This window comes from Cyrtonyx montezumae, unplaced genomic scaffold (assembly GCF_038088225.1).
Source record: "Cyrtonyx montezumae isolate F1298 unplaced genomic scaffold, pur_monq_1.0 scaffold_8, whole genome shotgun sequence".
NCBI lineage: Eukaryota > Metazoa > Chordata > Aves > Galliformes > Odontophoridae > Cyrtonyx > Cyrtonyx montezumae.
Window position 1 is genome coordinate 89,263,248 of NW_027072089.1, and position 22,505 is coordinate 89,285,752.

Below are 22,505 nucleotides of genomic sequence, written 5' to 3' on the forward strand. Positions count from 1 at the left end.
TCCACCACTGCTTGTGATACTCCTCCCATGCACCCCACAGCCTAAGAGTTTGTTTCAGCAGCTCTGCCAAGGAACCCAAGGAACGCAAACTTCAGACAGCCAAAGGGATGAGGAGATTAGAAGGGCAGAAGAATCCCTTCAGCTTTCCAAGGGGCTTGGCTCGATCTGTCTTAGAAATCAGCACCAGTCTAGGCTGCTAGCTGCCAACTCCAACTTGTGCTGTTGCTCAGTATGCATTATTTTATTAAATATGCATATTTACCACAGGAAGCTTTGTATCTTAGCCCCATGACAGAAATGTACATAGACAATCTTCCTGACTATGGTACTGAATATTAAATTGTTGGGTTCTTTTTCTTTGCTCACTGTTGGATATAACAAATAACTTTTAGAAATCACATTTTTTCACTTCCTTTTAATTCTTTCCATCTCAAAACATATTTAATAGATAAATAAATCTCAAATATGTGCAGCCCAAGAAGGGAGGGTGTGTGTGTGTGTGTGTGTGTGTGTGTGCAATATTACGTCAGCAGTTGCTCCCAAATCTGTACGATCTTCCCTGGTGGTGCTGTCAGTGGTTGCAGCCATGTTCAAACAGGGCTGCTCCAGGCTGCAAGTCAGTGTAACTTCTACAGTGAGTCCTGGCCCGAGCTGCAGCACAGCAGCTGAGACCTGCATAAGTTGTTCTTTTTCTCCTACTAAGAAAAAGACATTCCTCTCATCTAAAAATTAGAATCATTATTCTGGCTATTTCTCTTGATTTTCCAAAAAAAAAAAAATGCAGTCACTTGAAAGGGAAAATGAATCATACAATAGCATCTGGATGTTTGCTTACTGATGCCATTCCTGTGAGTTCTCCAGTACTCTAGTGTGCAGTTTCACGGTCAGAGGAGCTGTGCAGCTGGCCTGTGTAGGCACACCACATGCATCTCAAAGGATTCTTACTTTCAGGGGGTAGGAGATGGAGCACAGTTGCCTCCCATGCCTACACCTCTGTTGGCATTAGCAGAGCTGTAGAACCAACCATGGTGTCACCTTCCTGTTTGCATCCTGCCAGGAAGGGAGCAAGAACAGAAGTATTAAAGGAGGAATTTGTTGGGTTTTATCAGCTTACAGTATAACACCAACCCTACAAGAGCAAACTTCTGTTTTGTGCCGTTCCTCATAGGAATGGAGCAAGGGAAAATAAATGTTACACTTTATTTTAATAAAAATTGGAAGCTTTGTTGCCAAACAAGTGCCTCTGGTAGTTATGATTCAGGTGACACAGGGGAGGTGGTTTTTCTCCATGTTGGTGTAAAGGCATGCATCCCATTGTTCAGCCCCAGTCCCCTCCAACAAACCGAACACAGCTGCCTGCACAGGGCTCTGCCCGCCTACTGCAACCTGCCCACAGGGAACTCATCTTCATGTGCCAGCAGAAGGGCCAGAGGATGCTGCCGGGCTGACTCAGACTCCTGGCAAATCAGTATCAGCCATCACATTGCTGTGACTCACTGCAGATTTTAATTTTTTTTAATCCTGACACAGGAATTTCTTGCATTAAGGCTTATTAAAGTTTGGCATAAACGCACAGCATTGTGGCTGGCTAAGTGCACAGCAGCAAAGTGAAGAATGTGTGTGGGCATTGCATGGCATGGTGATGGGGAGAGCAGTGTATTTTGTGATGGCATTTGTACACTGTCGTCAGGTAGGGCCCAACGGATTCAACAGGAGAACACACAGCTTAAAGCATTTCATGGCATTTTATATCCCATGCACATCAAGTGCTCTTCAGAGCTACTTATTGGCATGAGTGCGGTGATCAAGCAGCCCTCTGTAGGGTGCAGAATGCACCTCCTTGGGGTGGTGAGGGCCATGAATCATCAGCAGCATTATCTTACTCTTCAAAGAGCCATCTTAGAGCAAATATCCTTGCAGAATGAAGAGTTTCACGCAGGCAGTGCTAACAGATAGCCATTAATTAATGCTTTTTGGGGGCCTACAGCATGAAAAAAACTGCACTGAGACACCTACTGCATCTCAGCAGCTTTGTGGAAGACGACAAGCCATATTATTGCTGTGCTCCATTAAGTTGATATGGACCTGCAGTAGTGAGTTCTTTGTAATTTTAAATGGCATATAATTAATTGCATCATGCACAGTTTTAATAAAGTGAGAAAACCCACTCATTATGTCTGTTAGTCAGGGTCTAGCTTTTAATAAAGTTTCATTTTATCTATTGAGATGACAGATGAGGAAACAAATATAAACCAAACCATGAAAAAAATTAATTTTGGAAGCTATATAAAGTTCTGATGCACAGCATTGTGAGGCATAAAAGAGAACAAGAGGACAGTGAGTTCCCCCAGCATGGCTGCTACAATGAGTGATGCTTGCTGTTTTCATCAGCAGCTGGAGAACTGTTGGCATTGTGTGCAGTTGTTGGTTTTTCTTTGACACAGCATGCAAATTATTTAAGGCCATTTATCTCTCATCAAAATAAATGCTGCACTGTTTGAATGCATGGCATGCTAGCACCACTAGGTAGCTGTGTGTTTCTTGTGAAGCACAGTATAGTACTGGATGGGTGCAGCACATTCTTTTTGCATCAAAGAAAAACAATGTTCTCTATTTAGTATGGGACAAAGACTCACTGCTTATGGGAACAAAAGCTGCCTCTGCTGGGCAGCTCTCAGTGATGGTACCTGTGGGTTGGGATACGGGGATCAGAAAGCCCCTGGGCCTGTAGGATGGGAGCACTATGACCTGAGCTCCCAGATCAGAGGCTGCAATGCTACATGTGTGCTGGCCAATAGGACTGGGTAAATTGCAGAGTCTGAAGATTGGAAACACAAAATGCAAAGTTGCAACAGATAAAAAATGTGAAGGCATGCTTACACTAAGATTTTTGTTTGTTTGTTTGTTTGTTTTACATCTGAAGTCTCCCACAACATTCTTGTTATGACACTTCAGAAGTGTGGGATAGATGAGTGGACAGTGAGGTGGATTAAGAACTGGCTGACTGGCAGAGCTCAGAGTTGTCATCAGTGGCACAGAGGAGGCCTGTAATTAGCAGTGTTCCACAGCCATGGATGCTGAGTCTGGTCTTGTTCAACATCTTCATCAGCTGTCTGAATGAAGGGATAGAGTCCGCCCTCAGCAAGTTTGCTGATGATAGAAGGCTGGGAGGAGTGGCTGACACACCAGAAGGCTGTGCTGCCATTCAGTGAAACCTGGACAGGCTGGAGAGTAGGACAGGGAGGAACCAGATGATGTTTAACAAGAGCAAATGTGGAGTCTTGCACCTAGGGAGGAATAACTATATTAGTACAGGTTAGAAGATGACTTGCTGGAGAGGAGCTTTTGCAGAGAAGGACCTGGTTGTTCTAGTGGATAACAGGTTGAACATGAGCTAGCAGTGTGTACCCCTGTGCCAAGAAGGCCAATGGCATTCTGGAGTGCATTAAAAAGAGCGTGACCAGTAGGTCGAGGGAGGTGGTCCTCTCCCTCTTCTCTGCCTTGATGAGGCCACATCTGGAATACTGTGTCCAGTTCTGGACTCCCCAGTTCAAAAAAGACAGGGATCTCCTAGAAGGATTCCAGCAGAGGACCACAAGGATGATTAGGGGCCTGAGGCATCTCTCTGCTGAGGAAAGACTGAGTAGCCTGGATCTGTTCAGCCTGGGGAAAGGAAGACTGAGGGGGAATCTGAAAAATGTTCATAAATATCTAAAGGGAGGCAGAAGGCTTTTCTCATTAGCATGTAGTGACAGGACAAGGAGCAGTGGTTTAAAACCTGAACATAGGAAGTTCTATACAAACATGCAGAAAAACTTCTTAACAGTAACGGTGATGGAACACTGGCACAGGCTGTTCAGAGAAGTTGTGGAGTCTCCTTCTATGGAGATATTCAGGACCCATCTGGACGCCTACCTGTGTGACCTATTTTAGGGAACCTGCTTTTGCAGGGGGTTTGGACTTGATGATATCTAGTTCTCTTCAATCCCTGCAAGTCTGTGATTCTGTGAATTCTGGCAGCTGACCATGATAATCATTTGAAATACTTATGTTTGTGGACTAAATATGCAGTTACAAACTTGTAAAGGGACAGTGTCAGAGTGGCACAATTTCTGCAGCTCATATGGCACATGAACAGCCATCTCCCACTTCATAGCAACCTTAATTGAGAAATAATGACACATATCAACAGAGTCAGAACAGGCAAAGCTTATCGCAGCCTCACAGCAGACTTACAGAGGCAAAATACCTATCACTCTCACAGCACCTGATTCCTAACTACAGCCTTAAGGGAGCACAAAGCATTGGCACAGAAGAGGGAAGATGAAGAGACTAATGGGTAAACAAATTCAGTTGGTTCAATGGTTCCTTCAGCCCTTTATTTCTGCGTACTCAGTCTCCCACCTCCCTCCTTTCCTCTCCCCAGCCTGCCCTTTATTTTTACAAAATCAGTCTCCCTTCTCTACTCTCCCTAGCCCTCTTTCCCATGCTCCCAAGTCCTGTTCTCCAGCCTCTTCAGCCACCACAGGCAGCAGCAGCAAACCTTTGCCCCACTCAGTCCCTTGAACCATGCACTGGCCACAAGGGACACAAGATTACACTCATTTTCCTCATCTCCTGTGTAGAGGCTGAAAATCACATCCCTCAGCTGTATTCCACCTTCCACCTCCTTATGCAGTTTGACCAGTATTTTTTTAAGCTACATAAATTATTATTATCTCTTAGCAATTTGTTTTTACAGACAAAGAAGAGAGTAAGCAAACCCACAAGGCTAAGTTCACTCCAAAACATATGAAGAGCTTGGGGCAGAAATCCAGAATCTGCATCTTGTATCATGACCTAGGACAAATTATGCCTTGCGCTGACTCACTCATCAGGAGAAAAAAAAAACATGCTAATTATTCCTATGGATAGTGCTTTATACAAGATAAATTACAGTAACCGTTAAGAAGCATGCATTTTATATCTAAAGAAAACAAAACAATGCTGCAATGTATGTGTAATAGGTAACTTTTATTTAAAAAAAGCATTGCAACTGACAGAGAAAAACTATGAAATTCAAAGAGATGCATTTTAAGTAATTAATTTCTTAATCTCTGAGGTGATCATTGATACCGATACTTCCTGGCAAATAAAGAACAAAGTTCTGTAACATTTTCTCTGTAAAGTATCTTGCAAAGTGATATTCAGGAGATCCTGGCCAAGAGTCCTCAATGCCACATACGGAAGATTACATGTCTTTTCACTGGCTTCTCTTTCAGTATTTGCAGCTCTCCTGTGATTAAGTCTGGGTATTGATGACAGACTCAAGAGTCTGCCCACGGAACAGTCCCATAAGAAAAGAATTCATTATTTTATCAGTACTACCTATAGATGAAATTCAAAGAGGTGGCCAAAAGTGTGCAGTCCGAAGTGAAGCTATAATATACAGAAGAGTAACACCGATGTACTTCTGATATCCCCACTTCACAGATTAGAAAAAGACTATCATATACAAAAATCATTACAAGTTATTTAAAATAAAAAAAAAATCCCAGACCATTAAAATGCACAGGAAAGTGTTCATTTGCATACAGTAGAAATACAATCCTCATTAAAGCAGCATACCAAAGACACCTGTTGTTAATTACATTTTTGATTAAAAAAGACAAAAGCCAAGCTGTTCTTTAAACACAATCAGAACACTGGAGAAAAGGGAGGAACAAAACATTCATAGTCTGCCATGCCAGGGTACATTGTCATTTTAAGGTCACTTCAGGCCTAAAAGAGTAAGGTGTCAAACGGAGTGTGGAGGCAGCACCCAGGCAAAACAGCAGTCTCCTTACAGCAACAGGCAGAAGCACAGGGGCTTGACCACCGTTCCCTGCAGGTCACACACCGTCCACAGCTTCCAGACACGTGCAGTGCTCAGAAAGGGCATGGTGACCTACGCTGGCAAACAGCCAGCATAGACAGCATCTACATCTATAAGTAAACTCTCTGCCCCAGCCCCTCTTTCTAACTGTTGGTTCTCCTAATAGTTTGGAAGATCTGAAAAAATGGAAAAAGGAAAATGTGGACCCCTTCCATGTTGGGTCAATGTCAGAAACACCTGAACATAAAAACTGGTTCTTGTTTGGCGTTAAGCAGCACAAATATGAATCTAAGCCTCCACAAATCAAGTACACTAGTCCTATTCCATAGGAGTCCATAAGAATAGGACTTTCTCAGGCTTTTTCACTGCCTGCTCTGAGGCAATGAAAGTGGAGACACTTGGTGGCTCTCATTTGCCAGCTACCAGTAACTCCTGGCAATACTGGCAGTGCATATCTAGCCACTGGATTTGTGACTGTGCTGCACCCTCAGCACGGTGTGGCCCGTCTGCAAACCCACTGCATCAACACAAAACTCAGTTATGGCCCCTCCTGCAGTCTCTCCTTTTTGCTTCTCCTGATGACTGACCAGTCAACTGGCTGTGCCTGCTTTACATGTGGAGCAGCATCACCCATATGTAGACCTCATTCCTCACCCTGATGTATCTGTCTGCCACACTGAGCAGCCATCAGTGTCTACCACTCACCCTTCTGGCATGCTGATGCTGTATGTGACAGCTTTGTTTTCAGTTGCTCACCTCTTTGCAGGGCCTCTCTCCCTTCCCCCATTCGCTAGACATCCTTCTTCAAGAAAAGAAAAAGAGAAAATTCCTGCATTTGCTCTTGAACGCTTCTTCCTACATCGTGAAGATACTGAATGCTAACATATGCCACAATTTTCCTACTAATATACAGACTTTATATTGTATAAATAGGTAAAGGTTTCAGACAAAATATCCTGTAATTTCTGTGGTGTAACTTTTTAAATAGCATTATAAACAAAACATCTAGCCCTTGTGATTAATATACAAACATATGTGAACTGATAAGGCTCATAGGTACATATGCAAAAATAAAGTGCACCCCTCCCACCAGGAAACAGTTCTGTAAAGCAAAGTCTGAGAACGGAGAGAGCAAGTTATTTCAAATAAATCCTCCAAAGCTGGAAGTGCAGCCAGATTTTCAGTCCTTGTTCTCGTTTCTGCTTATAACTCAGCAATGCAGGAGTACTTAGAAGTGGAAGAGGAGGAGCGTGGCTGACCCTCAAGTGCCATGGGCCTGCAGCCCACCCTGGTGCATGTCTCACAGAGCCTTGGTGCTGGCAGGGTGAGTGGTGTGAGATGTGGGCTTCTGAGGGTAGGAGCTGTACAAGTAAACCTGCAGCAGGATAGCCATGTCCACAAAAACCTGCAGGAGTCCACAGATAGAGAACTGTAACGGGGCCTGATTCAAGATGAAGTAAACAGTCTTGAAAGTGTCCCCACTGGTCCACATCAGTACCATCTTGACACTAAAAGACAAAACAGAAGGGGAAAAACATTTATTGAAAGGAAGCTAATATACCTTAATGTGTGACTAGAGCTGTATCAGAGGATGCTAGTATCCACCTAGCTGGCTGCACGCCAGCTCTTGTTCTTCCATAGCATGAGAAACTCTGGGGAACAGAAGCAAGTTCTTCAGACTTCACTTACAGACCAGTTTTCAACAAGACACGACCAATTCCTGAAAGTTGTTTCTGATCTTTGTGCTCTTTAACTGAAGAGCTTTATAAGCAGTCAGGTAAGTAGCAGTGGGTGAAAATTCTGTAGTTCACAGCGTGAGCTTATGCATGACTGGTCATAATTATGAATAATTACATTTTGCCACACTGACTTCATCAAATGCAGTCATGCACATGCAGCAGGGCAGGACTTAATTTCCCAAAGACTCAGGCAGGGATCTAGCAAAATGTGTATTTTGGACACAAATGCACAATCCTGTTGCACGCCAGATGCTGCAGCTCACTCTCCTTCTATGTGAGAAAGCTGTCCAAGAGCATCAGTTTATACTGACCCAATACTCTGCAGAAACATAAGCCATTTTAACTCACATCATATTGCTGGCAGCATAAAACAAGAAGGCTATGATGCTATGAACACTTCAAAGAGACGCTACATGTGGAAGTGTAAGTAAGGGCATGGGACTGAGTGAGAAGCCAACCCAAAGCTATTAAAAAAATACAAACAGACAGAGAAGGAGAACAACTGCTGAACCCACAACAGCTGCTCTGTGCAACAAGCCTCCTCCACCTCCCTCACGCACATTCTGAGTCTCAGTAGATAACATTATGTCACACTTACAGGAGGTTCACACATGCAGGGTGTGGTAGGGATAGATTATGACTTTAATTAGGGAGAGTGATAACTCTGAGGGTAATAAGACTGATACTTTGCTTACAGACAGCCAAAATTCCTCCTTCTCTGATTTTCTGCTTATCAGTGCTTCTGGGCAACTAATCACAATCTAATTGTTAACCTGCCCCAGTATGGTTGGAGACAGGCATTAAAAGAGCAGCACATGCTAACCTTGGCAGGTCAGATAAATTAAATGCTGTAAACAAAAAGGCACAAAATATATGAGCAAGGATTTACCATCCACAGGATGTTTGTCACGTATCTCATATATATAAAGCTAATAGGGTTTTAAAAATGACCCCACAGGGCACTGAAGCTGTGGACAAAATATATATTGTCTGATGGTTCACAGTATGTAACAGTTTCAAATTCCAAATAGGGAATAATGACTAGGGGAAACCTTGTGGATGCCTGCAGTTCAACAGCACCTTAGGAACCAAGTCCTAGATGCACACCTTTAGCTGTGTCACACATGCTGAGTTTGATTTAGGTTTAGGTAGCAAGGTTGTGATAGCTGGGGACAGCATGGGTGGCACCTGTGAGCAGAGACTGGAAGCTGTTCTGTATCAGATCACAGCCAGCCCCAGCCCATGGAATGGCCCACAATGGAGCAGGCTGCCCCCCTTCAGCCCACGGGCACCACATAGAGAAGATCTCCACATGAACAGGTGGATGTGGCCTGAAGAAAGCTGCAGCCCATGGAGAGCCCCAGCAGGAGCAGGTCCCATGCCAGAATTGCAGCCCGTGGAGAAGGGCCTGCACTGGAGCAAGAGGGCTGGGGAGCTGCCATCCATGGGGCTCTGTGTTGGAGCAGTGCAGGCCTGAGATGGACCCTGTGGTATAGAGCCATGTCAGAGAAGTTCTTGGGAGAGCAGCAGCCTGTGGGAAGCCCACGCAGGCTCTCTCTGGGAAGGACAGCATCCTGTGAGAGGGACCCCAAGTGGAGCAGAAGAGAAGTGGCAGAGATAAGCATTATGGACTGACAGAAGCCCCCATGCCTCTGTGCTGCTTGGGGGGAAGGAGGTAGGAGGGAGTGGATGGCAGGATGCGTGTGTAGTTTCTCACTGCTGTAGGCTGTTATTAATAGGCAATAAATTGCATTAATCTGCTTTAATCTGAGTCTGTTTTGCCCATACTGATGCTTGCAGGCCAGTGATCTCCCTGTCCTTACCTACAGCTTCTTTTTCATTGTATTTTCTCCCCCTGTTTTTGAGGAGGGTGAGAGAGGGGCCTGGTGGTGCTGTGATACCCCTCTCTGTTACACCACCACAGCTTACTAAAGCAAACTCAGGGTTTTGCTAGGAAGCCACTTTTGAACTCCACAGTTCACACTCCCCAACTGGGAAATTTGGTGCATGCCTCTGCATGTTCCAGTGTCCTCCTCTTCAGCAGGTCCATCAGAAAGCAGCAACATACCTAGGGTGTTCACTAGGACACGGCACAATGTTCTGTACACAGGAAAATATCAACTTGTCCTTGGCAAAAATGAATTTAAAAATGTAACAGGTTAAAAATCTCACACCACCAAACAAAACATATATACACCTTTCCCATATTGATCAGCTTGAACACTTATCTGCAGCTTCTCAACATCACTCAATTGCTTGGGAAATGGAAGTAATTATTGCATTTATGAGACTAAAGAAAGCAACTAACACCCTGGGCAGATAAACTGTCACCTGCTGTGAAGAAGGAGAGTGAGCCTGTGCAGAAACAGAGTTTTATTACCCAAAGAAATGTTTGGTTTTTTTCATTTGGTTGCGTGGAAGAAAAGAAGAGCATACCTTGGCCCTTCATCTCCTGGTCTTTTATAACCTCCATTTGCTGAATAAAGCTCCAATCCCTTTCTGTAAGATGTGTGGGACTCGTTTTTAACAAGCTACCAGTATGTCATTTGAGGCAGCTGACAAGTCCCTCAAATGTCTTTCCCTGCAGAACTCCATAGGCAACATGACAGAAAACACAGGATCACAACAACAGTGTAAGCCTCTCCCAGAACCACACTACACAGCAGTGGCCTTACTGCAAGCTGCCAACAGTGGTGAGCAATGGCTTGGCTCTGCTTCTCTGCAGCATCCCATGCTGGGTGCCACCAGCTGCCAGACCACACCTCATCGGCATTCATCTTACCCTCAGCACCACGGTGTAAGGAACTGTTGCATTGCTATCACAGATGAACATTGCTTCAAGAGGCAGGCAGTCCACACCATCACCACTGCCTGACACTGTGCAGCTCAGCACAGAAGAGGCTGCATGCAGCAAAGGCTTTTCTATCTAACAGGGCTCCAGCTTTATGCTTGATCTTCCTGACATCTCCAAAGCTGTGCAAGTGAGCTCAGCTTCAGTGCTCTGTGCAGCACGTCCTACATGATAAAGCAGGAATTACAAGTAAATAAACTGGTATCCCTCCTGGAATAGCTCAAAGCCACGCTGGAGACATGGCTGGCAGGAAAGTTCTTCCTTCTTGATATGAAGGACAGAGTCATTAGGAGAGCACAATAGTCATTCTACTCTTAGCACGAAGGAGTGAGAGGGTGTAGGGTGAAGAATGCCACAAAGCAAGCTGGGGAGGCAGAAAGATACACTCAGCAGTGTTTGGTTCTGTGACCAGTGATGCCAATGGGAGAGGCAAGAGGAAAAACTGAGCAGAAATAGAGAAATGGTACTGCCAGAGGCTGAAACGAAGGAAAAATAAGATTTCCCAGAAATGTAAATCATGACTGCAGTATCCAATTACAAAAAATCTCCTAAAAAACAAGCACCTTCCTCACAGCTGATCTCATTACAAGGAGTTGCTAATGTGGCTACAGTCAGTGTCTATGTAAATTGCAACTGACCACAAAGAGGAAAAGCTCATATTTTTTCATCTGCTTTTAAAATATGAAAGAGCGCTTATTCTGCTGTTGAAATTAACCTCCCAAAATAAAATTGTCATTTCTAACCAAAAACTGACCAGTGGTGGGTTGCTAAATACAGTAATATAAAAATGTCCATAGTGATGCTGTTCTATGCCACTGACAGAACATTTCATAAAGACTCTGTACCAATCATCATTTACTAAATAAACTGCAAGCTGAAAAACAGCATTCAAGAAACAACTTGTCTAAATCCGGTTTTCTGTATTTTGTGCATCAATTCTAAGGAGATAGCAACTAGAGATTAACAATCTCTATCAGCACATTGTACCTACAGTCGCACAACAAACCATGATTTTTAAAAAGTAGTCATCAAATTATTAATGTGTAGAGTTTGCAAAGTATACTAACAAGAGAAAAATGTTTCTTCTCTAACTGTACTAAAGGCTGCGTGATTTACCGAGCAATGAGATTAACAAGATTTTTAGGCTCAAATATACAATATATAAACTACAGAGGAGTAATTCCGCTGGATCAAAGCTTTTCAGCTTCTTCATTCCTTGTGCTCAAGATCTGTCCGTCGCAGTCACAAATCTTTGATTTTCTGATGGAGCATTACTGAACACACTCTGCTCAACATCAACCATTTGATCATTACATCTTTTTTTCTACCTTCAACTGAAAGAGAGCAAAACTACAAAAAAAAATCTTGAAGAAAAAAAAAAGATATAAAGAATATTTCTTCCTTCCCTGCTGAACCACTCTGACTTAAGATTAGTTGCAGCCACCCATCAAAATAACAGTAGCACATATCAGAGCTGCAGAGCAGCAGTTTGCAGACCATGGGCTGACACTTGGCACCAGCCTACATGAGGAGATGGCAGCACTCGCTTCCTGTTTGCTCTGTAGATTTTCTCACACGAATGTTATGACTCTGCATGTTTGTAGCTTAACACACAAACCCAAAAATACCCTGCAAGCTGGAAGACACAAAGAGAATCAGACATTAGACAGTGACTTCTACAGAGAAATTCTGTAGTGGTCTGACCAGACATATCAGCACAAATAGCAACGGGAGTTACGTGTTGCCCTCATGTAATTACATACTGCTATAACTACAGACTTAGTACTAATTGTACACAGTCAATGAACACAGATCTGAACAGTTATTTCCATTAATAGAAAAATAAATGAGAAACTTCAAGTGTTCACTTTTTTCCTTCTGTCCTGGGCAAGAAGAACTTAAAAAAAAAAAAAAGAATTAGCTTGGATTCCTTCTGTTCAGTGGAAGGTGACCACATCTTCCTCAAGTCAGGGCCAAGACAAAGGCAAATGCAGATTCACAGTATGATTTTTTTTAGACTGACAGTTCCAGGCATTTATTCACTTACTGGCACATGGCTTCCATGTTAAAAAAATGACAGCAGCTCTTGAAATATAAAAGCAGAATAATCATTTAAAATCTGAGAAGCTAGTATCTCCTTCTGGAATAAGATCCACATGAAAACAGCTTTTTAACAAATGTTCTGAACACTGTGTTTGGTACTGGGAAAGGGGGAAGAAGAGACAGAAGTATCTCTCTTGAAACCCAACTTACCTCCCCAACATATTTGCATGGGAATATATGCAAGAGAAAGCAGATTCATTAAAATATCCTGACTCTGAAAAACTTTCAGCTCCCATTTTTGATGCTCCAAAGCAAATTACTTAGAGAAGACAGCAAGTATCCCTAACTCTGCACTTCAATCAGAGGGTGGCATGCCTTCACCAGTGCAGTACAGACCAAAAAAACATTAAACTCTGATGCCATGGTATTTTTAACACTGTACAAGCAAATGAAAAAAAAAACATAAACCAAACCAGTAAATAATGCATTTATTCCTAGCAAAACAACACAAGGCTTAACTCAAAAGGAGCTCTCCTAATGTTAACCAAATTGTTAGGCAAGCCAGAAACTATTTTTAAAAGAGGAGAGGAAGAGAGAAAAATCAGATAGCCAAAGGCCAGCATGTGAAGTTTGAAAATCTGAGAACTAAACAGGCATAAGACAGGTCCTTCCGTGTGACCAAGTATAGATCTTGTTTTTAAATACTACACAGCCAGCTAGGAATTCAAGCATGAAACTATCCAGCAATCCTACATGCTCTCCCTCAGAGAAAGCCCCTTACCTCACTTCCCAACAATTCTCCCAGGGCTGAAACAGCACTGACAATCTCCACCCCACATTGCTAGCAGAATACAGATAGAGAGATTCAGCATTTATTCTGGATTGCTGGAGTTGAGTTATAGCCACATCCATAAGTAATGGACATCACAGAGCACTACATACGAGAGCAACCTGAAAGTTCCTGTAACTTGCAGGGACTGTATACTTCACTGAGGAGAAATAAAATGCATGATTTCGCTCTGGAACACTAAAAGACAGACACACTCATAAAGATGCAGACTGAAGTAATTTGGGTGATTTGGTAAGAGTCTTTTTTAATATATGCATTTTTGCAGAAATACAAACAAGTATTAGGAAAAAACAAGGTAAAGAGATATTTATTAATTATTTTTCCCTCGTGAACAACTGTCTCCTAAACTCCCAAGGAGGATGCGGCATGTCTTATAAAACAATGCAGGAGCATCTCAGGTATTTTTGACACTGCTCAGTACATAAACACAGAAGTCAGTGTTTGTTAGAATATACCTGCCAAAGGAGGGAAACTACAGATCATGGTGATGGGGCTGGTAGACAGTCCAGGATCACTGCTCTAGCTATTTCAAAAAGCTACATGAAAAATTTAGTCTGTAGGAGTCCACAGACTGGTAATCCTTCACATCTAAAAAGTACTTGCTAGTGCTCTACAAGTTAGGCCTTATGGTGCTGCATGAAGAGGGGTAGCAGTTCTTAACGACCTTAAACACCCTTAAGGCTACACAGAAGGTGTTAAATCTCTTCTGTGGATGAAAGGAAAGTCTGGATGGCAGATCAAACCAATGTCCTTTCTTCCAGGAGACGGATAAATGGACACAGTCCAGACTCCAAAGTCTATTCATACATCCAGTACAAATATATATCAAAGAGGCTCAGGGTTCTGCTACTGATGGATTTGGAAGTTTCAAGAATTGTCACAAGAGGGAACTGCTTTCCTCAGGTGAAAACAGAGGCTTGGGAAACAAATCACACTTTGTGCTGCTGACAGTATAGTCCACAGCACCATCTGCTGCCAAAACAGAATAATGCCTTCATGTTAGTGTCAGTTTGATGGAAATGGTGTAAAGCACACCTTTAGCATTTCATTATTTTCTTCTCGGGCATTTTTCTCCTTCACTCTCCTCTCCCTTTCCTCAAAACACTTTAATCCCTGGAGCTGCAAGTACAGCTGCTGGCTAATGCTGCTGTAGACACTGTCCTACTGCCCATCTCCAACAGTTTTGCACAGCTAGATGAGTCTGCCTGTGCCCCCAAATCTCCTTTCCCAGCACCTGGCTAATGCAGCCTGCTTGTACAAGGAGACCCCACTGCTGTTCTCACAGAGCCAGTGCTCAAAACAGGGAAATAATGGCTGTGTGTAACACCATTTAGACTACTTCTTTTTGTAATTTTAAATATGTTGGGACACAATCCACTTAAAGAGGAATAAAAAGATGGGATAAAAGTAGGGTCATAAGAATTGAAGCCACGCAGACTCTGCCTTTTTTTTTTTTTTAAAGCAAATGGATGAACTCTTCAGGGGCCCTTCCACCATCTAGTTTATTTTCACCACTTAATGTACAAAGCAGCTACTATTTTAAGAGTAGACAGTATGCTATAGGGGGCATCTGGGGGCTACATTTCCAAAGACTCTAGAATAGCTCTCTCTTCAGCACCTTCCTTGGTGGAAGTCTTGAATGGGACACAGTACTTCAGCAACTCCCGTCAGCATTGCATTGTACAGTATCTACTTCAAAATTCTCAAAAGGCATCTCTTTTTCCTATTTCTTTGATTTTGGTCTAGGATAGTTCTGACAAGGAGAAAAAAGAGCTGGGGGGAAGACAGTCTACACTGCCATTGCTTGCATCCTCTATTTTCCTTCCTATTAGCACTTTCTAAAGTCATTTTCCAGTTATTTTCTCTTTCTCCTTTCCAGAACTTCCCCAAAGCATGTACATATAACAAAGCAGCTGTAACAGATGCTGATTGCATGTATCATTTTTCAATGAAACTAAATTTATTCATTATGAAACTAACAAAAAAGTTTGTGCCTTGCAGAAACACCCACAACTCTTGCTTGTTCTCCGTAGTTTAGTGTTTTCTTTTAAAAATAGAACTCTAAAGAAAAAAACTCACTATTCAGAAAATCCTTCCACCTAAAAAAATACCCAAAACACAAAAAAGCAGTGTCATTTTTACAGCACTTGCCCAATATGCTTAAATCCAAAATCTCATTACAGCACCTGACCAGACACTGGGTTAGCCAGTGCTGAATGAAGCTTTCTACATCTGTTCATCACAGCACCTTGCTAATCTAATCAAGCAAAAAGTCTAGCAGCTCACATCAACCTTTGCAGAATTTGAATACAGCAAGGATTTGTTTCTGGGACAAACAATGTCCTCAGAAGTCAAAAGCTTACTTTACAAAATGATATAAAGAACTGCACATGTCATAAAGGAAAGAGCTACAGAGCAGTACTGAATAAAAGCATCCTACAACAAAATTTTGTCCCTACAAGAAACAGTCTTCTAGTATTTTTTCTATTATCTATGGCAGAGAAGAGGAAATAATATTACAAGGCATACATTTGATTTCTTTCTCCCTTTACACTGCATCTATTTTACTGGATGCATTTCAGATAAATACTTCCCTGGAACTAGCTTACTGCCACAGCATGTCTCATAAAACAATTTCAAATGGAAAACCATTAAGGTTTGCAACTCTTGGCTCCATCTGCTTGTGAGACAATAAAGGCCAATTGTTTCTCCTTCAGTGATGTGTTTAAAAAAATAAAATAAAAGCCAAGATAATCACAGTGACCAACACAGTACAATAATCTGATTCAGTCTTCTCAAGACAAACTTATATGTACAGAAAGACACTAATTGATTGTTCTGGCTGCCTCAGTGCATTAAAGTGTTGAGCCTTCTACCCAGCATCAGCAAATCTTGACGAAGGATACACTGAAAGGAAGCTCCTTTCAAGAAGACTGAAACAGGACAACAAGAAGAGGGAGACAACAGCCCTCCTCTGGTTCTGCTTATCCAATCCCCTAGCTCCATGAATAGCCCTGAGCTATGGGCATAAATGCTGTCTCCTGCAAGAGGAGCAGCAGGCAACAGACAAATGCACACACCCAGAAGCTCATCAACCACTGAAAGAAGATCTTCCTTATTAGAACCACAAACCTCCAAGCTAACTATGGTTGGACAGACGAGGTGAAAGTGGTTTTAGTTTGCTTTTAGGTTTTTTTTTTTAAATGATTAATAACTCAAACATGAGATATCCTCAATTTCCATTTTAAACAGATAGGAGTTACAGGGATGGGGAGCCTATAGGGCTATCTGACACCTTTTTTTCCAGAAACATAATTTCTGCAAAGGCTGGCAGGATACCTTGTTCAGATGTGGCCACATACTGTAACTTCACTTTCCATTCCTATTTTGACTGTTTACTTCTGCTAAAATAGAAGCAGATTTAATACATATCCCATTCAGTCCTGCTTTAGAGGCAGTTGATTGTTTCTGTTTTCCTTAGTCAGGCCATGAGGACCTTCAAAGTACCCCTTCTCTGACTCTAGTAACAGTGACACTTTTATCAGAGACATGGGCTTCAGTTACACATTACAGGTGACTGAATTACTGTGGTATAAGAAGGTACCACAGCCCAAAAGGCCACTAAAATAGACTTAATAGGCTGAATCAGCTTCATTCTTATTGCTCTCTCCATTAAACTTACAGTCACAAAGATACTTGAAAACTGCCACTGAGGCCAGCTAAGAGGCTATCTAGCTGCTATTCATTATGGCCCAGTTGAAAGGCAAAGTTGTCATGGTTTTACGTTTTTTGTTATTAGAATTCCACATCGTAACATCATGCAGTGCACTGAGAATTAAAGAGTTAATTGCTCCAGTTCCATGGACTGTTGATAGTTTCAAGTATACCTGTCTCAGAAGTGAAGAAGGACTATGTACCTCAAAGGACTTTTATGTTACTTTGCGTTTTTCTGTTTTCCATTCAGAAGGAGAAAGTTGAAACTGTTGTCAAGTCACGAGATCCTTCTCTTTCCCTTTCTGCTCATCCTGGCAGCGTGTGAGCTCCGTAGCCATCTCAACTTCAGCATAAGAATAAGGCCTTTGGTTTTTGGATGCTCTCTCATTTTATTTGATTTATTAGCTTCGATTCCAATTATATTGTATTATATTGTGTTATCAGAATGTAAAATATCTTATTTAGTAAATTAGTTTTTCTCCTTGTTGCTGCTGTTTTGTGTTTAGGCCCATCTCCCTGCCCTTTCCCTTTTCCCCTTTCCCAGGGCATGTGTCCATGGGTTCCCCGCTCCATTCATCACACATCCAGGTTGAACTGGCCCATAAACCACTGACACAAAGGATCACCAGCTCAGTTGTTTCTGACAGAGTAATCAATTTCTGCATGGAGTAGTAAATATATCCCGGTGGGCATCAACCAGCCCTTGGTATATCCCTGATATTTACTCCTGGTAAATACCTACTGAAGTTCATAAACTCAGTTCTATGAGTTTCTATGATATTTGGAAGGAAATCCTGACAGTATGCCAAAGAAGTTCCCAATAAGAAAATGGCTTGAGTATCAACACAGATGTCTAAACATTCTCTTAAAAACATTTCAAGTTGGAAAAGAATTTATCTAGCTAACATAAATGTCTCCAAGCCAAACAAGCAAAAGGAATAGTGTCAAGAGACATTACTGCTTCGGTTTGAAGGAAGTAGGGGTGATTATTTGCTTTCAAAGTAAAAATTATGCCAGAAAATTTAAAGTCAATGAAAGAGGAACTGTTTCAAAGCAGTGAAAGAGAAGAATCACAAATGAATAAAGCAATTCCTTCACTGAATTTGCTGCTGTACTGTTCTACAGACTGGTGCACTGATGCAGTGTGGTGAAGGTTTTCTCCCTGCAAAAGCCGTACAAGTTGCATTTGCAATTTGGAAATCTTAGTGTTACACTGATATATATAGTAAATTGTATGAAATGATAATCTGGCTCAACATTTCAACAGGGGGCCTACAATTGTTTTGTTCCACATTTTTTTTACTTGAATAATCTTCCCGTGTTTGAAGTGCCAGATACAAGTTTTTACATAAAAACAGCGATGTTATTTGCTACTAAAACTAATAAAGTATTACAGAAAAGACTTGAGTAAGTTCGTAAGAAAAAGCAATGAGCATGAGTTACAGCAACAGTTAGCAGCTGCAGACTTTGTTGTTAGTACTTCTCATAGAGAGGACCTCTTCAGACCATTTATAATGGCAACAGCAGTAGCTCTACATATCATTTTAATAAAACATATTCCATCATGGAACTGTCCAGCTAGGCCTGAACAATAGGTCAGATCTTGGAGATATAAATGAGCTCTCAGGGCCTACAGCAGTGCTTCACCAGTTTAAAATGACAGAGTATCTACTCCAATAACTGCTGTATTTTCAATTAAAATTTAGAAATTTGACATTGCTCTGCACAGAAAACCATCTTCACACTACAAAAATATTTACCTAAGCATACACATGCATACTTATTGGTTTTATTTAAGACAAACACCATACCTCATTCCTTCTGTGGACCTATTCTGGTAGTTACGGTAGAGTTGAGGAACACCTAACATAGCCTCTGTGAAAACTGCAAGAAAGCCCAAGGTTTCCACAAAGAGAGATGAATCAAGCCAGAGATAAGTGATGTAACTGGTGACTCCAGTGAAGGTCAGGACACACTGTACGTAGTCCGTAAACTTGCTCCAATGCCAAAAATAGTTCAAGTCAAAATCTGCAACAGAATAAAAATAGAAGATTAAAATTTCCCAACCTGATTCAAAGGATATTACAGTAGAATTGAGAACTGTTACATATGAGAGAGTCAAGACTTTGGGAGCAGACAGAAATAGAAAATATGACAAAAAGGATTTAAAGGGAAAAAAAAAAGCAACTCAACACCAACAAAAAAAAGCAATCACAAGTCTTGATCTGGGAAACATTTTTTTTTTTTGCAGGAAGTACTCAATATGGAAACAATAATACAAAGAATTACGAACTATCAATATATTTACGAAAATTAGCTTTAAAGTTAAAGTGCTTGTCTTCAGATAGGAACTCTAGAGATGATAACAGAGCTGACATTAGAAAGGCTCACAAATAACTTCACAGTGCCAAGAGCAGGTCCCAGCCATATCAGCACAATCACGCTCTTACTTAGGACTACTGTCTTTACTTTCAAACTGCCTCAATCTAGGCTGAAAGAAGGTCATCTCAAGTCCACATCTCTGCTTCCTGGTGTATTACTGCTGCCTGCAGTAAGGGCAGGCTACTGTGCACAGGCATCACAGCTATACTGAGGAAGGTGCAGGGCTGTGAAGAGAATCCAACGTGGAACAAGACTTCCCACAGACAGCACCACTTTTCACTCCAATGACAAAATGTACTTTCACTTTTGTGTTTTATTTTGGCAGCAAAAATAAGTGCAGGGTTTATAACCTTTTTCCTACCTATCAGAATAAAGCACTATATCACTAAACACAAAACCCTCTCTCAAGAGAGCAAAGACAAAGAACAAACTAAATATGACACTTGCTTACATTAACATACCACTGTCATAGCTATCTTATCGTTGAAAAATAAAATACACTGATTTACGTCACTTCCTCTTAAGCAGAAGTACAGAACACTACAAAATAAGTCCTGCTGTTAATTCCTGACAATGCCCTCATTAATAGGCTTTAACTTTTGGCTAGCCCTGAAAAAGTCAGGCAATTGGACTTTATGATCTTTCAAGGTCCATTCCAAGTGAACCGTTCTAGTCTACCCTTATTTTAACATAAAGTAGGGAGAGGGAGAACAAAAATTCACTCACATTTTGCCATTATGTTCTCAGCTTCTTGAGCAATACTAAGTAAATGACTTAATACAACAGATTTGACACTATTTCAACTGTTAAAATAGCAAGAGATGCTCTCTAGTAAAGAAGTGTTTGGGCTTACTATTGGAACAGAATAATTAACAGCAAAAATAAAGTCGGTGGAAAGAAAATTTGTCCATTTAAAAAAGCAACCTATATTCTGGAAGAGGAGAGATACTATCATTTTTTTGAGTAAGATGTAATATTTACTTTTACCAGATTATTTCTTTAAACTGTAATTCTGAGATGTTCTCAAAGAACCTTATGCTCTTTTACAAACACTTCAAGCACTGGCTTTCAGCCCTTAAAAAAAAATTTGTTCTTTATAATTCAGAACTCTTGCATTCAAGCACACTAGGAGGAAAACCTGCACTGGTATACATCATTCAAAACACTGATTCAGACCAAAGCCTGAAAATCAGCAGCTAGTTAATGTTGCTCCTCCAGATAGTACCATCTGTAGAAGAGATCATCTTGACCCTCAAGCTGCCTGTGCAGTCATCATACCTCATATCGTAACCCTTCAGCTCAGCTTGGAACTTGCTTGTGTGGCATCTTCTACATGCAGGACCCTCAGTCCATCAGTTTATAAACCCTCAACGCAGCTCTCATAGTTGCCCTGTATACATTCGGTTTCTCCCTTTGTTCTCCACATGCTCAAGGATACTTTTAAATATATTTATCACAGTACAGCAATTCTTTATTTCCCCTAATTCATTTTATTAACAGAAATAAAAGAATCATATCTATTTGCAGGTGCCAAAGTTATAAGCTTGTGTCAATGTTAACACCACTTAAGTACTTGCATAAGGCCATGGATTTTGTAGTTCACAGAAGTCGTGTGAACACTGACACGCTTATTCAGTATTGCCATACTGAAGTCTGTTTCCATTCATGCTACGTACTCACATCTCTAAGCCTAGTAATTGGGCAGACATGAAATCTAGTAATTATGTCATTTATACATCATCCTTGGCCTGAAAATCTATATATTGAAATATATTTTATTATTCTATATTATTAATACATACTATATAATATATAATACTGAAAAAGTATTAGTTCTGTTATAATAACATACATAGATGAGAGAACTGGTGTGTGACACGGGGCCTCCAGCTGAAGCAATAGTTAATTACTGAGAGGAAAGAGACAGAGCTGCTCTTCTGTTTAGTCTCTTGCTCAAAACCAGAATGATGCCATACAGTGTCTGTTTCCCTATACCAGATTATGAGTAGATTCTAGTTTCCACTATAATTTGCTTGAAAATGTTTTCCTTGAAAATAAGGAAAAGATTTAAGAACAATCAGAACTTCTGCAATAAGACAAAAGAAAAACATCTGAATTGTATTAAAAATAGTCCAACCATGTATTTGCTGGTTGTTCTAGTTAACAGATTTAACTTCCAAATGCTGAAGTCTATTTTAGGACACCACACATCACTGAAGTCTGCATTACCAACTACTTCCAGGAAAAAAAAAAAAAAAAAGAATGTCTTAAAGAAAAAAATAAATAGCATATCTGTCCTTTAATATAGGTCCCAGTTTCGATCTCCCCTGCAAATATCACCCTTTTTGTCTAAAAAGGTAAAACAGGAAATTCTACCACACCACAATATATTTCTACCAAATACCTCAAAACCTGACCAAGTTAAAACCAGATGCATATTTTCCTGTTCTCTGAAATGGCCATGTACTGCTCACAACATTCATTCCACTGTTCACAAGCTTCCCATCCTGTCCAGAAAAAAAATTATTACATGAACTTGTAACCATACTTAGTTGATTTAGTTGAAATGGTAACTCCCAGTCACTAATGTTCTGGATTGATCTGAACTGACATTACTGCAGTGAAAGGTATGATCTTATTACCCATGCTTGAGTTCTTTAATCCACTCAGGAAGCTGCATTTTAAACATCTTGATCCATTTATAGATGATAAACTTATCCCAGAAAATCCTATTGATGCCAGGGGAAGGAGCAGCTCAGATGATCTTTTGTGCAGTAACTGGAGAACAGGCTACATAGCTTGAGGGTAAAGAAAGATGAAATTAAAAGAACACCTCTGAGAGGCACATTGCAAGTTAGATATGAAAAATATAAAGCAGACAGAAACAATATTGCCAAAAGCTGTGGTTAGCATTAGTCAGGCCAAACTGCAAATATAAAATTTAAGATTCTGGTGTGGAAGTAACACTTAAGTGACACAGAAAGTCCACAGTGTTGACTCACTCGAAGAAGATGCAGAGGTCCAAACAGTTAAGTCATGTTTAGCTAAGAAGCATTTTACAATGTCAGCTAC

General features: G+C 41.0%; 1 protein-coding gene across 2 annotated transcripts in view; it reads right to left on the minus strand.

Annotated features, from left to right (window-relative positions):
* Positions 1-6,315: 6,315 nt before the first annotated feature.
* Positions 6,316-22,505, minus strand: part of SLC66A2 (solute carrier family 66 member 2) — a 54,949-nt gene continuing 38,759 nt past the window's right edge. For both annotated transcript variants that reach the window (XM_065753062.1, XM_065753061.1), the window contains 2 exons: positions 18,863-19,079; positions 6,316-7,362 (listed from right to left, as the gene is read on the minus strand). In XM_065753062.1, coding sequence (XP_065609134.1) covers positions 7,155-7,362; positions 18,863-19,079 — 425 coding nt within the window. In that variant the 3' untranslated portion in view covers positions 6,316-7,154. The remainder of the gene's footprint in view (positions 7,363-18,862; positions 19,080-22,505) is intronic.